Source organism: Apis florea, unplaced genomic scaffold (assembly GCF_048593485.1).
Source record: "Apis florea isolate Af1SG1 unplaced genomic scaffold, ASM4859348v1 contig_2508_pilon, whole genome shotgun sequence".
Lineage (NCBI taxonomy): Eukaryota > Metazoa > Arthropoda > Insecta > Hymenoptera > Apidae > Apis > Apis florea.
Genome location: NW_028256599.1, coordinates 149,232 through 165,155, shown reverse-complemented (window position 1 = coordinate 165,155; position 15,924 = coordinate 149,232). Strand labels below are relative to the sequence as shown.

Here is a 15,924-nt window from a genome sequence, read left to right as displayed (position 1 = left end):
TTACTCGTGTAATTCTATTTCGTCGTAGAAAATTGTTCAAACATCGTATATTAAAGTTTTGCTCTATTTTTTTTTATAATAAATATATAAAGAACTAATTAAAGATTAATTTCACCCCTTCAAATTTTTCCACACAAAATTTCTTTAAAAATAAAGTAAATTAATCGAAATAAGAATTTTTCCATTAAATTGTTTGCACGAAACGTACGAAGAATTCCTCGCCTCTTAATAAACCGGTGATATAACGTTAACGGTTGACCGAAATATGGCTGGTTCAGGAAATCTGAACGAGCAGTGTCAGCCAAATTACCGTCTCGATGTGATCGATACCGACTACAACCGACCGCAACCAAGACCCAGATGCATCGTTTCCTCCGCGTCTCTTTGAAATCGAATTTCGGCCATTATAGTTATTCGAATTACCGAAAACCTCGAGCTCCTCCAGCCTCCAGTCCGTATTTAACGTTTTATTGCCGAGGCTGTTGGCGAATGAAGCCGTGGAAACTGGTACTTGAATTCTGCGCTATTTGAATTTGTCGATTTACTTATGGAAATTGGGGCTTCCTTCCCCGACCGAGCAAGATTTTCCGAAATATTATCGTCCAAACTACTCGTCCAAGAACCTCTCGCCGAGAAGTCATTTAACGGCAAAGCGAATTTCGCTGGAAATTTTTAGAACGCCGTCGTCGTCCTCGTCGTCGTCGATATTCCTTGAAAAGTGTTATTCGAAGAAAAAAATATTTATTCATTCGTTTAATTTTAACCGTGTTTAAGTATGATACCTCTTCGTAGAATTGAACGATAGACGATTCAGATATTACGTTCGATATATCGATTATTATTCAAGATTTTTGTGTGCCAATTTCTTCGAGTAAAACTTCCTCGATCGAAATTCGTTATTTCGCGTATATCTCGATGTTTATCACGAAAATTTTATTACAAAAGGGATAAAAGAAGACGGATTCGTCGCGTGGAACAACAATCTTTCCCTCTCCCGGATCCTCGTTCGAATAATTAAAAAGTTTAATTTAGTTTTCGACGAGGCAGGAAACGGGAGGATCTCGCGTCTAAATTGAACGAGTTTGTCTCTCCGCCGGCCGTGTGTCGTTTCGCAGTTGACAAAAGTCCGTCGTCGATTTAAACTTGAGTCGCCGGATTCCTCGGTTTGAGCAAGTTTGAAAGGTTCGTCGCAGGAAACGCAAAGGAAATCCCTGCCCCATTCAACAAACGCCTTGGTAAACTGTCGATGCAACCTGAAACGACCTCTTTGAGAATGTTTCGCAATAACGTTCGACTAATCAATTCCCGAAAGCAATCGGCATTTCGCTCAATTTCATTCTCGTCTCGTTTCGTTTCGGCTCGAATTTTTAATTCCTCGTTTCTTTTCTTCAGAAAGCACAAAGGCATGAAACGACGAAGATATGAGATTTTTCGCGAATAGTAAAAATCATATTCGTTGAGATGAGATCGAAGAAAGATGAAAAGTTCGCGGTTTAAATTCGTGGAGAATTTAATTTAAAGGAAGGTGGGGGATAAGACGTGCAGTATCCTGGCACGGAGTTAGGCACGTTCTAATGAAAATCGAGTTTTGTAAAGAAGGGAGAAAACGTTTAGTCAACATTGGCCGAAAAGTTTCGAAGGCATCTCTTTAACGAGTGCAAATTGGCGTACACTGGAGAACTGCCAAACGTTCAAATGGAGGTAATAAGATATTCCATCCTGCCACCTCCATCGATTGTTGTAAGAAATTCCGAAAGTGTCTCCCAAACGCGACACTTCCCCGATACCGATCAATTCTCCACGAATTCCATTCCCTATCCCTCCGTTTCAAACGTTTCGCGATGCACACCGTGATCCAAGCAAAATTGAATCGTCGTGATAATTTTATTGTTTTCCAAGTGTAAAAATTCTATTCTAGACGAAGATGGCGCGAGTACATCAATGAGAACACATCGATGGGATAAATTACATAGAATTTCTATTGTTCGATTCTATAATATCGAGATACGAAACGTAGCAATAAAATTAAAAAATAATCATTGTCTAAGATACAGAGAGAAATATAATTTCCAAGTACATTAATTTAATTAGATAAATATTTTCTATCGATTTTGTATATTAAACGATGCGAAAATAATTTTCTTTCTTTTTTTTTTTTTCTCTTTCTTTTTCCATGAATTATACACGCAATCAACTTTAATTAAAAGAAGACCGGCGTACTTGGAACGAAGCCTGATAGAGCAATAATTTATACGCTTTTCTCTTATTCGTGGTCAGTTGGAAGGACAAATAATAATACGGTAACCCTATTTCGAGGTAGCACATACAGGGCAGAGTTTAAATTGGAAGCCGCCCGAGGGCTTCTCGTATGCAGTTAACAGGGGTTGTATCCAAGGCTCGGATATTCTACCCAACCACCGATTGCAGTTAACTTCGGCCACTATCCACGAGGATGATACAACGTAGGCGTGTTCGAGAACTCGTTTTGTATTATCTTTCGTAACAGCGACCGTGAAATCCTTTCCTTTAATTACTGCGTTCGAGTATAAACGACTTGGTGCTGGTCGGAAGAATTTTTTTCAGACGCGATTCCTTTTCTTCTTTTTTTCTTCAGAAACGCGACAAAAATACGACAATTCGAATTTTCTCCGCGAGATGAATGATGGATATCGGCAATATTGTCTATCGATACCGAAGTTTGCCTTGTTAGAAGTTGGTGTGGATATAATATCCTTGTAATTGCATCACAATACATCTATACGCGTTAATTAATATCACAGTGTGCACAGATACACACCGAGGCCTCTGAGATCTGTATTTGTTGTACCAAAGTGTTGGAACTTTAAATGATTGGATCGGATGGTTCCTATATTTCTCTTCGTAAAGTGATTTTAATTGTCACATAATTTCTACGAAATGACTCGTTGTATGGGCTTGGAAACAAAATAATAATACATCGATTTAAAAATCGATTATTGTTATCGCTTTGACTCTTCGCATCTCGGCGAAGAATCGATATCGAGACGAATGAAAAAGTGACTTCGATGGAATAGTTTTCTCTACTTTTTGAATAGATCTCAAAATTATCAATTTATTAATTAATTCCTTTGCGACTTCCTTGTGAATGTTGCTTTTTCTTTCTTTTTTATCAAAACAATATATATATAAAATATACCGAGTGAAACGAATTTTTCCCCTCGAATAACTTTTACACGGCAATACAAATATCACTTTTTACGATCTCGATTCAAAAGTTGGGATGCGGGCAAAATAAAAATTTTTATTCCCGATTCTTCGTACGAAGAGATAACTATTCAACTAGGTATCTGGCCATCGTCGCGAGGAAAATACGAAAGGAGGAACAAACGGGCAATTCGTTTCGAGATCGAATAGGATTCCCGGGTGAAAAACAAATAAAAACTCTTCCGTCGCACTTGGGCAGCTTCCTAAGACTGTTGCCTTCGTCTCGAGGCTTGGCCAGCCAGGCCAAGGAAGGGGTTATCGACCCAGCCCTTAATACGTACACTTATCACGCTGCAATGATCCTGTTAGCAACTTTTTTCCACCTCCCCTCCCCTCTTCCCAGCCCTATTCTTACCATAAGAGGCGGAGAGAGAGAGAGAGAGAGAGAGAGACGGACAGACGGTTAAACAGAGCGGGCCTTTATTGGCTTTGGAAACCACGAAAGTGCTCGGCCGACGTTTCTCGCGCTGACAGGCCGAATTTCGTCCAAGGCTGATGATAATATCGTTTCTCGAAACCGAGACCCTCTCTAACTGGGGCTGTTTCTATCGATTTGTATCGTTGTCCCTAATTTCCCGTGTCGAGAATCGCAGTGCTGACGAAGGCTAAGGATAATCGCGGCAGAAATGAGAAACGGTACACGGTAAAAAAATTCAGTAAAATCGAATCGTGAGAAAGTAGAAAGTAGAAACAGGGAAATGAGAAGTCGTAGGGATGAGCATCGACTTGAGAGTTCATTTTCCATAAAGAGAGGATAAAATGAAAACGAAATTTTCGATTATCGTCGAGGCATTGAATTTCTGTCGAATATTATCGAGGTAGGACAGTTTCACGCCTATCGCTCGCTAAATTTTAATAATAACGGTATTCGTAAAATTACCACGTTGATCCGTGTAACGATGTCGAAACATCGATTGTGTTCCGCGGAGTGATTATTCCATTATGATGCAATTACTTCACAACTATATTATAATGTATTCCTTGTTATGTATATTGGACGTTAATTTAAACACGCTGGTGATACGCTGTGAATTGTTTCATCAACCGTGCGGTAGGATTATCATATCGAAGGTAATAATAATAATAATAATAATAATAATAATAATAATAACAGGTTGAAATTACAAGTTTAGAGCCATTGTAACGCAAGACACCGAGTCCCTTTCCCTTAATCAAGCTTAAAAGAACTACGTTCTTTCTTTAGATTTCGTTAGATTTATTTCGCCAAAAAAAAAGAAAAAAATATTGGCATTCGTGTGAATTACACTCTCTGTTTTCTACTCCGTCACTGTTAAAATTAAAAAAATTCTTCTCTGGACACAACTCAAAATAATATATATATATATATATATATATTTATTTCGTATCGTGATTATTTCACTGTGTAATCGCTGATTGCATGATTTCATCGTTTCGTCAGAAATATCGTGAAAAATTAATAGACATTTCGAACCTTGTCTGTCGAACACGTAAGAAGCATAACCTATAAAAGTTGACTCGTTACATCTATTGAAATCGTTTTCCATTTCATTCCGTTTACAATCGAGTCGGGGAACAAGCGACGAATCAATACGAATTAAAATCCTTATTAACCGGATACCGTTGATACGAGTCGGGCGTGCGTGTTCGCTGCCCATTAAAATCACGGGGAAAAACAATTAAAAAACGCAGCGCCGGTGGTACATGAATCGGCCGATTTTAATTGCGAGAGCCGGTTCTCTATTAATTTCCTATAAATATCCTCGGTTGCGTCGACGTAATTGAAATAATTATCATGGAACGCGGGCAATCTGGTAATTAAGAGGCGCATCGAAACGAAGACAAAGTCGTGGGATACGTGTGTGTGTGTGGGGGGGGGGGGAGAAAGAAGGGAGAGGGGGAGGATTCACTACGTGTAAAACTACGGGTCTAAATTCAACGTATAACGGGAAAGCGTATATATGGAACAAAACGTAACGATCGCGGGGACAACAAACAAATTTTCCAACCAGCCAACAGCTGCGCCAACGATCCAACGATTTATTTGCCCGTCTAATGATGCGTGGAACGCTAATTAATTAACCTTCGTCGACGCAGCTGTCGTTTAAGAATCGACCGTGCCTCCCGCTCATTCGTCCATAATTACGTGACAAATTTTAATTAATTCATCGTAATTATCGGGAACCACGGGGGGGAGGGGAGGGGAGGGGGGGGACAAAGGAGAGTATATACGGACACATATATCAATGCGATTCAATGACGATCATTTCTTTAAGGATCGCACAACAAACGAAAAGAATAATTTTAACGTGTTTTGTATCTCTTTAACCCAATGACATCATATTTAAATATCACTACAAATAGATTAGGAAGTTTTTAAAAAATAGATTTTAAAATTTTGCATGCATAATACTAAGAGATTGAACTCACAAATACATATCAGCTAGTGTGAATGTGTGGTGGAAACACCACCACCAGGCTAGTCATTTGATGCGATTGGGTTAATATTTATTTCCAAAATTTTTAAAAGATCGTGTCCGATCTAAGGAAGAGACGGTATATAAGAGAGTTTATACGATACTTTTTCAATGAAAGGTCGAGGAGGAATTACTGGACACACCCGGTATATGCGATTATCGTTCTGTCGCGGGGGATTCCACGTAATTCCTGTCTCCGTTGGGACGCGTCGACAGAGGAACGGGAAGAAGTTTCGAGGCACGAGGATAATAAGAAGATTGGGAAACTTACCGACATCCTTGGAACCACCCCATGTACCCAGTTGCGCCTGGCGTGCTAATCGAGACAATGCGTCCACGTACACCCTGGATGCGGCTGCGGCTCCTGGAAAATAACGAAGCAGACACACACACGTTGAGCGTTTTTACAGCAAGTGTATATATCGCGATTTTTCTTTATCTCTTTCTTTTCTTTTTTTTTTTTCTTTCCTTTTCTGACCGCGATAATTCAACGACACGGTACTTTCTCTTTAATTAAAAGGGTCCGCGCGTAGAGATATATGGCGCCTTGATCGTATGGAAGTTTCGTATCGACACGTCTGGGATGGGACCCGTTTTTAATTTCTCTCGGGAATTATTTAATAATTAAACCGTGTATTCTTCCGTGTATATATCCGACAATTGTTACTTTTCTCTTTCGATTATATTTTAATTTCTTCCTCCAATACACGGCCGGATTAATATTTAGCAGGCGAGTAACGGGTAGTCTTTGACCTTCCGCCTTTTTTCTCTCTCTTACCTCCGTCGCGTGACGGATCAATGAACGAATTAAATCCGTTGTTTCTCTCTCTCTCTCTCTCTCTCTCTTTTGCGTTTGAATATAGATGTGAGAATCGGTTACAATGGTATTGTTTAACCTTTTAAACGTTATAATTCCACCGATACTTGTTAAGTAAAAATAAGTACGTAAGATTCATTTTGACAAATAATCAGAATCGATAAATCAATTTCTTTTCATGCATATATTCTCTTCTTTCTTAATACGTTGAATTCCAAAAATCTCTAACAACGTTTGTCTAAAAAAAAAAAAAAAGAAATACTATTTAATATTATTCTTTGCAACCAAAAAAAAAAAATAATCTACAAGCTTTATTCGTAATTGTAAATAAAATTTGACGATACACGAGAATATCCCCAATAATATATATCCATTATATATTCACTAATTATTGATTACCTACTAATTATTACATACACACGCGTGTACAATCAGATAAATAAATTAAACCGTTCAAATACAAATTGCCGGTAATTCGGGCAAAATTGAAAGAGAATGAAACCTTTATCGGCCTTTTCCACATAATACAGCCAACCCCTTACGTGCAACGCGAGTCCAGCTCGTTCATAAGTCTCGTCGAAGGGGTGGTGGAATAAAACCGCCGTTAGAAGTGGTCTGGTTATCAATAAAGAACGATCATTTCCCACGAAAAGTCCTCGTTAAAGGCTATGGGGCGGAAAAATTGGGACGGTGCTAGGAAGAGCACGAATGGGCGTAGTATGAGTAGTGGAGGGGTGGAAATTGGCCGGTGTGTACCCTGTTTCCTCGGAGAATCCCTCATAAATACAAGGGTTGTTTGGTTCGTAACTGGCTGCCGTGGCGTAGGGGAAAAAAAGAGGAGCAGGAGGAGGAGGAGGAGGAGGAGAGAAAGAAAAAAGGAAAAGGAAGGAAGAAGAGCTCGGACAAGAGGGATAGGGAACGGTGTATCTCGAAAAGAATGAACTTGTATAAAAGTGTAAGGGTTGTTTTATGGCAAAGGGAGAGGCGATCGTTCTCCTTTTGTCCTTCTAAGATCGGGCCATGCTTCTCCCAACGAGAATAGTGGACACTTTGGATTTAATTGTAACGACGTTTCGAAGAAATGGAAGGGTGCGTTCGAGCGGAAATCATTCTGATGGATCCTTCCAAATTTTATTAATCGAGAATAGTAAATTATTCTGCTCGGTTTCTTCAGAAGATAATATAGTTTTTCTCGTGGAAAAGTTCATGTAAGATTCCTCGACTTTTTCAGTTGCCTCAAAATCGATCAACTTTTGTTTGGAAAATTTTTAAAAATTATTAACTGTTAAAATTATTGATTGATTAAACCTCTTCGTTTTATTTAGATATAGTTTCAAAACCCAAGAACGAATTCTCCTTTATCCTGTTTAATCTTTCCGCGCTCGTGAAATTCTTTGGTAAAGGACTTTCCACCGGGATAGAGGCAAAAAAAGGAGGTCGAGGCTGATCTGGTTTACCCATTACGTTCTCCTCGAGGAAAATCGCTCGCCCCATTCATCCCTATTGAGACAAAAGCAAGGCATTAGACGTGCACCACAACCGAATACCAATTGCAACCGAGAAGCTCGAGTATTAAGTCGCACCCTCCACTTTAATCCTTCTAGCTCTTCTTCAGGAACGATTGTGAACGCGTTGCGAATCGATTCTATATTTCTCAAAGTTATCTGAAAATCTTAAATCTCTCTCTCTCTCTCTCTCTCTCTTTTTTTCTTCAGGCTTGAATCTCTTTTATCCATTTCACTCGCGATGCGTAAATAATAAATAATAATAAATATTACGAATTTTAGAAAAAGAAAAAAGAAAAGCGTGTTTACACGCAATATGAGCGTGAAAGGATTAACGATTCATCACTCCATTATTCGTATTCCTGGCTTTATTATCGAACGTAGAGAGAGAAATTTGAATAATTCTGTTCCGTATATCCGATACTTTTCACCACACGTGCGAATAATTCCCTAATTTTTCAATAAATCAAGAACATTGTCCCATCGTCTTTTTAAATTTAAAACTTTCACGAGTAGATTCACGGAATAGTGGGTGAAATTCTGAAATATTTAACAAAAGCAGCGTTTAACAAAGCACGTTTTCACGGAAAGTAGGTGAAACTAATTAGTCCTCCCCTTTCGGAAATCACACCCCAACCGTGTTTACCGTAATGTAAATTCAAACGACCTTGAAGCTTATAACCTCCATCGTACACCTCGAGTCCCATTCTGTTTCCTGGTCCTTGTCCGAATAGGTTTGCTTGACGGGGATGGAGAGGAGGCTACCCTCCACTCGTTACGGTGTTAATTGTTATTCTCGGTCGTTCTCCGTAATTACACAACGTTTCACGAGCAAAGGCCTCGCTCGTCGACATCGAGTATGTGACGCCAAGGTTTCCCCTAACAGTGCGCCCCAGTTGCATTGGAAATTGGAATAATAATCCGGACGGTATGAAATTAATTATCGATTATTTTCAACGCCTTTCCTCCATCCTGGATAATTTCGTTTCAAAATCGTGCTCCCTTCCGTGCTCTCACCTCGATTCAAATCCGTGCATTTAGATTATTCTTTCATTTTTCTTCCGCGAATTATTATCCATCCCGACAAGATTTATCCTTCGAACGAATTTTCTTCCTGTCTCTTGTCTAGTTTTACCATTAACATTTGGTCAACACGTTTATGCCATTGAATTATCCCAATCGTACCTTTTCGCAAAATTGAACTGTACTTTTTCTGTATCTATGAATTATTACTACTCGAAAGATCGAACCGATTGGATTAAATAAAAAAAATTCCAATTTCTCAAGAGAAAGAAAAAGGGAGAAAAGAAGTCGAGATAATAAAAAAAAGAGGCCCTAACGACCGCACGACCCTGTCACAAGGAATTCGCATGTTCTCGTGAAAGAGGGAGGGATCGTTTAAGCGAAATCATTCAGAATCCCATCCGGGAGGTTGAAAATCCCGAAAGAGCGCGTACGAGAGAGATTTTTCAACCGACAACATCCCTCTTCTCCCTCCTCCCTCCCCCCTCCCTCCTCACTCGGAAATGAAGCGGAAGAGAGACGCGTGTAATCAAGCGGATGTCGACACGGAATTTCGAAGAGGTGTGCCTCCCCCCTCGATACCGGAGGAAGGTTGGAAGGTTTCAAATATGACGCGGAGGGAGCAGATTTCCAGAGTATTAGCAACCCCTCCGGTAACCACCAGTCAGCACCACCACGGAGGCTGCTCTCACGGAGACGGCGGCGCCTCGATTCTGACCTTGCGTGGAGGCAACTCGCGTGAATACTTGAGACTGGGGCGGTCCTTTTTCCCTTCTTCCGCCTTCTTCCTCCCCCTCCCCCTCCCTTTTTCACGCTACGTCTCACTTCTCGCGACTCTTTAACGTGGAAACGCGTCTGGCTACCGGTGGAGGGAATCTGATTCCATGGTAATTGCGTAGTTTACTAGGTTGTCGGGAGTAGAAGAGACTTCGTGATTTGGAAAATTGGAGAATTATACTTGGATGGTGGTGGGTGAGAAAGATGTTTCCACTTCTTTTTTTCTCTAGGGAATATCTTTTCCTTAACAATGAACGGTGTATAATTTAATTGAAAAGAGAGATTTAAAAAGGAACGTATCTACAATTACGATTAATTTTATTATTATTATTATGTTTTTTTTTTTTTTTTTTTTTAAGGCAAAATTTGATTTCTCGCTCAATCGCGCAACCCTTCTGAGGGAAAGCACGAAGGGAAATTAGATTATCGGCGAATTAAAAGTCCGATCTGTTTCCTTCCAATCCAAGCTTTTCGGATAATTCGGTTGATAATTGGAGATTAATCTTGGCGACAAACTCTCATAAAATTCATCGCGATCACCTTTCGAAATTCATTCCACCGAGGGCAAATACCGAAGATTCCCCATTGAACTTTGCTCTCCACTGTTGGAGAGCGAATCGATCAAGCCATTTACATTCAAATATCGTCGAGAAAGCGTTTCCTTATAACGAGACACAATTTAATTTTCCTCGTTCTTGTAATTAAGCGGTTGCTAAATCCGGCGCGAATGTTTCGCGTTTAATTTAACTCAATTATCAATCATAGTATTACGAATAATATTAATACTAATGGCGATGTTTAATGACATCAATATTAATAAGTGAGCATTAATATTAATGTTAAATAATTAATTTCATAATCGTTCATGTTTATTTCATCATCGTTAATTATTTAAAAATTGCAAATTTAAATTACGACGCGAACGAAACAATATCCCCCCCTCCGCATTCTTTCGTAACGAAACGAAAATTTTGATATAATTTATAATTTGTCGTCTCGAATCGAGCCTCGAATCAATTTCACGACATACATACGTTAAACGAATGTTTACCAACTGCGATATAATAATTCTACAACAATAAAATATTATTGTCAACATCTTCCTCACCAATTAGAAACTCGTCTCTATTTCGCTATCTCTCGCGTCGAATTTATCCGTCCAAACAAGAACAAACAATAAAAACAAATGGAAAATCGAATTCAAAGAATTCATCCTCGCGGCCAGCCGCCAATAAACCCTTCACGAAAGGGTTGAAAGAACAGGTTGGATTCGAGAATTCCTTCCTTCCTTCCTTCCCTTGCTAAATCACGATGCTAATTAAGCATAGTTACCACGCCATCCGTATTAACTCGGCGAATTCTCCGGCGATGGGTTGACAAAAACCATCCCTCCGTTCTCGTCTCCTCCCCCGAGCTTAGCTCGTTCGTCTGCCCGCGGAACACCGGTAACGAGATGTGGGTCTGAAAAACGCGAGCCATAAGGGGTGTGTTGGAGGGGTAAACAGAGGAGGAGAAAGGGGTCTGAAAGGATGCGACTGAATCGGATTCGTCGTCAACTAATTCGTTTCAAAAACCAGGAGGCGACGGAGCCAGTCAATTAGCGCTTCCCTCCCCCTTGTATCCGGGGGAGGGGTAAGTCGCCTCGGAAATATGGGCTTTTCCATCCGTGTTATTTAAGAGCGATGACTACGACGACGACGACGACTACCATCGTTGATTACCTTGGCGAGGATTGCCAGGCCTCGTGAAAACGCTTTCGATCGGAAAGGCGTTCGATGGAAAAAAATATTGTTTCATGGGATCTCTTCGGGGATGTAATCCTGCGGACAGATACGTGCGGATTGAATTCTAACGCGAATGTTGGAATTCTCTTTCGATCCTTAAGTTGATGCGAGAATTATAAAAGGCGAATTAAGCTTCTTCTTTTCGTAATTGTTTCTTTCATCGAAACATCGTTCCTTAGCGATTATCCTCTTCGAAGAAAAATTAATTTTCCAGGCTCCATAGATCTCGACTGTGTATTTAACGAAGCATTGTCAACTTCTCTTCTTTTCGTCTGGAACACGCAAAAATTAAACGACCAGGGAGGAAATGAGCCGCGTGAAGAAAGAAGAAAAGAAGAAAAGAGAGGAGAAACAATTACTACAAATCCGCGGGGGAGGAACGTATATCGTCATCGCGTTAATTCAATGCGAAACACGCCCGAGGATAGGCGACGCGCGAATATCTTTGACGAGCGTTACCAATTCACAGCCGGCTCGTTTGTTTATTGAAAAACAGCCTGGCAGAATGAGCCGAGTGTTTAAGAGAGATTTGAAGAGCAGAGCTAGAGGGTCTCGCTCGCGAGAACTGCCGCTAGGCTCTTCTTCCAGTTCCCCTTTTCTCTTTTTCTTTTTTTTTAATTTTTCTCAGTCACAGTAGTTAGACGGATGAGAGTGTTCATCATCGGCCAGAAGGAAGAAGAAGAACGACAAAGAAGAAGCGTATCCAATCTTGTTCACAAGGAGCGGGTGAAACGATAGGGGGTGGTATTTTTTTAAAATTAAATTTCTCGCGCCGTTGGATAGGGCGGTCTTCTCTCGAAACAACAAGTAAAAGACATCCCCCTCCAACCCTTACCAACAACGACTCTTCTCTTTCTCCCTCGTTCATTCTCATCCCCCCTTTCTTTCTTCCTCTTCTTTCTCTCTCCCCGTTTCTCTGAGGTAGAGAAACAAGGCACAGGTTGAGGTTGAGGTATAGAAAGTCGGTGCGCGGTTCAGTTCTCTCGTTCAAGAGAGTACCATAATTTACGCTTCACTCGTTTCCTCCTCGTGTACACGTAACGTGTACGAATGAAGCATAAATTCACCCCGCGCCCTCCCACCTCTCCCGTCTCCTTTTTCCTCGCCCGAGCACAGGAAGGGGAGGGGGTGGGGGTGGGTACTTGTATCCCCGGAACGTTTAGCAGCGCGAAAACCCGTGGAAAGGATGGAGAGGAAGGAAGGAAGGAAGGAAGGAAGGAAGGAAGGAAGGGTTTAAGCGGTGGAGATAGGGATGGTGAATGGGCGAGACGAAACGAAGGAAAAGGTTTCTGGTCCCTTTCCTTGGTCGGTTCCTACTTCTCACTCGGTTTGTTTCATTTACACTACTATGGAACGGAGGTGTATCAAAGATGCACGCGTGAAAATTATGCGTGCGCAAATTGGAGGAAAAATGTAACTGCGCGTATAAAATCTACGTGGAAAAATATGCGGAAGAATATTGCAGTGGCAGTCTTTACGAATTTTTCAATTCCTGCATTAATTTTTAGTCTGGGAAGAAACGGATTATTTCTATGATGAAATGAAATTTTATTTGTGGGATAAATATCATAGAATCGGGACATATAGATAAATAGATCGACTGAGAGTTTAAATTTTTCTTTTTCTCGGTTAAAGCTTTCGAATTTTCTCGTAGAATCTTTCTACTCCAAGATATTTCATATTTTATCTTCCTCTCGTCCAATTATTCGAAAATAAAGAGAATAGAAGACGTTTCGAGAATTTTATTCCACCGATAGAATTTTCAACTTTATTTTCTTGTTTTCGTCCGATCGCGAACACCTGGATACCGCTGCTCCCATGATTCTTTGCCGTGTTTATTTATCGATGGAACGGAAAGAGAATGGAACGGTGAAAATGAAAAAGTTTGAAAAACGCGAATTCATTATATTTTTCACGAGATTAACCTGGATAACGATAAACCATCACGCGACGCGTCAGAAAAATTAAACTTATCGCGTTGTCTTGTTTAATTTTATTTCTACGAGGAGGGGGAGGGGAAGCGGTATTTTTTCCATTCTAAAAACAATTCAAAAATCTCATGAATACCTCGATATATCGGTACTTGGAATCTTTCTTTTAAAAATTTACCTTCAAAGCTGGCGTGGCTCTTACTGTTTCCCAAGAGTTTATCTTTCCTTTATTCACATGGAAATCAGGAGAAGAAAAAAGAAAAACACGAAGCAGGAAACATCGCGACCATGAATACAGATTACCTTCTTTCATTCTATTAAACTCGCTTGTTATAAATCAAAATATATACAACTCGAGTAAGATTTATTTCTCTCGCCCGTTTATCGAGAGATAAACATTCGATTAAATTTTGGAAAATTTTAAACAAGGAATATCATTTACGATTTGTTGAAGTAAGTTCTGTTATTCCTGTTTTTTTAAAATCCAATTCCATAGAATCAAAAATGGACCAAGAATTAACTTGAATTTTATTTCGCAATTTATTTTGTAGTAACGATTTTATTTTTACCTTTTCGTTGCCAAAATTCATTGCAAAATCTGATTTCAATATTTCGAAAATACTTTTTCGAAATTTAAAAAGTATCTTTAACCACGATCGCTTAAGATTTTTTCCGAAACAAAATCACGCGCCTAAAATCACTTTTTAAACCTCTCGAATTAAAAAAAAAGAAAAAGAGAAATTATTGTAAAAATAAAAATTAATCGAAAAATTTCCAATGAATTTTAAAAAATTCGATTCCACACGGTAAAGAAATTATCTTCTCGTATTCGATCGATTTTGCTTTTCAAATCTATTCTTCTCGCGGAAAAAACATTGGAATGGCCTAATGGCGGGGGGGAAGAATCGGGAGGGGGTGGGAGAAAAAGACGCGTGGCAAACGAATGAAAACAAAAGGGTTGGTGGCTGGTAGAGCGGAAGAGACAAAGCTGTCCTCGGTCACACTGGGATTTTGCGAGTTTCCACAACACGGAGCCGGGGTATTAACCTGGATAACAATAAACGTTAAGGTCCGGTGCAGGAGCGGTGGCTGCGCTTCCGCTCGCACCACCGGAATAATCCACAGACGTACGGTAAAGCGCCGCCAGTCTAACGTGAAAATAGCCCTGGAACGTGGTCGCAACTGTTTCGAATTATTCGCCACCGGGATCGCGTCGTCTTTGTCATTTCCCTCTTCGCAAAAAGGAAGCGTCTCCCGTTGCATTACTCCAAGTAATTCGAGCCTAAAATAATCTTCTTCGTCCCTGTCATTTCATTCTTTCCGACTCGAATTCGAAGATTATTAATGATCGATTCCATGGAAAGTGATTTGCCTTGGATGCTAGGAAAAAAAGCAACGTGTACGTAAATTTTGGAAAAGTGTTGATATTTTTATTTTTATTCACGACTCGAACATTTTTAATTTTACCTTCGAGATTTGAGTTGTTGTACATTTATTGTGTATTTATTCTGTGCGAGATAAGAGATCGATGGATCGTGAAAGAGGATCGAAGGCGAGATGTTATTTTTCTTCGCCTTCTCAGCGAAGGAATGATGACGAAGCACATCGTGCACAGAGAAAGTTACGCGTATGCTTTTCGTTATTAATTACCTTGCTCGTTGGGAAATCTGTTCTTCACATCTGAGAGAGAGAGAGACTCCGCATGACATGGCGGAAACAAGATAAATTTAATGGAAAAAATTGGAAAAGAAATTGAAGACGGCGATGAAGCAACAACAAGTCATAAAATTCATACAATTTATAATAAACAAGTTTTATTAACAAATTCAATTTCACTCTGATGTTAATGAAACTTTGTGAACATAATACACAACGATTGTATACGACAATCTTTTTTCTAAATATTATTTTTTCTGCATTTAATATTCTATTGTTTTAGTTATTCAAAACACGAGAAAAATTGGAATTTTTGTCATTCTTGCTTTACATGAACGCAAACTTTCATTAGAGATCAGAATTAAATTTTCTTTGAATAATAAATGTCTCGTTAAAAATCAGAATTATAATAAACTTTTATATTTACTCTCAAGTATCCCTAACTCAATTTACCAAATTTCAAATCGATAAATATTCGCACCCAAAATCTCCCTCTCCAAGCTCATCAGCTTCGCGCATCCCCTCGAGAACGTGGGATGTCATAAAGGATCCAACGAATCGTTCCTTCGAATCTTCGATCGAATCACCGGAATCAGCAAGATCTCTCTCTCTCTCTCTCACCGACGATGAAGTTCTCGAGGAGGAATGTGGAAGCATCTAACGTTGATCGCTAGAGAACGAGATAAAGAGATACAGATAGATAGACAGAAAGAGAAAGAGAGAGAGAAATGG

General features: G+C 39.7%; 1 protein-coding gene and 1 long non-coding RNA gene across 2 annotated transcripts in view; one reads left to right on the top strand and one right to left on the bottom strand.

The window, feature by feature from the left end:
* Positions 1 to 15,924, bottom strand: part of IRSp53 (Insulin receptor substrate 53 kDa) — a 174,121-nt gene that overhangs the window by 58,472 nt on the left and 99,725 nt on the right. Inside the window, exon 4 of the mRNA XM_003697455.4 lies at positions 5,971 to 6,063. Within this exon, the coding sequence (XP_003697503.1) occupies positions 5,971 to 6,063 (93 nt within the window). The remainder of the gene's footprint in view (positions 1 to 5,970; positions 6,064 to 15,924) is intronic.
* The window catches only part of LOC147657810 (uncharacterized), a 121,340-nt gene that overhangs the window by 75,081 nt on the left and 30,335 nt on the right, over positions 1 to 15,924 (top strand). The window lies entirely within an intron of this gene.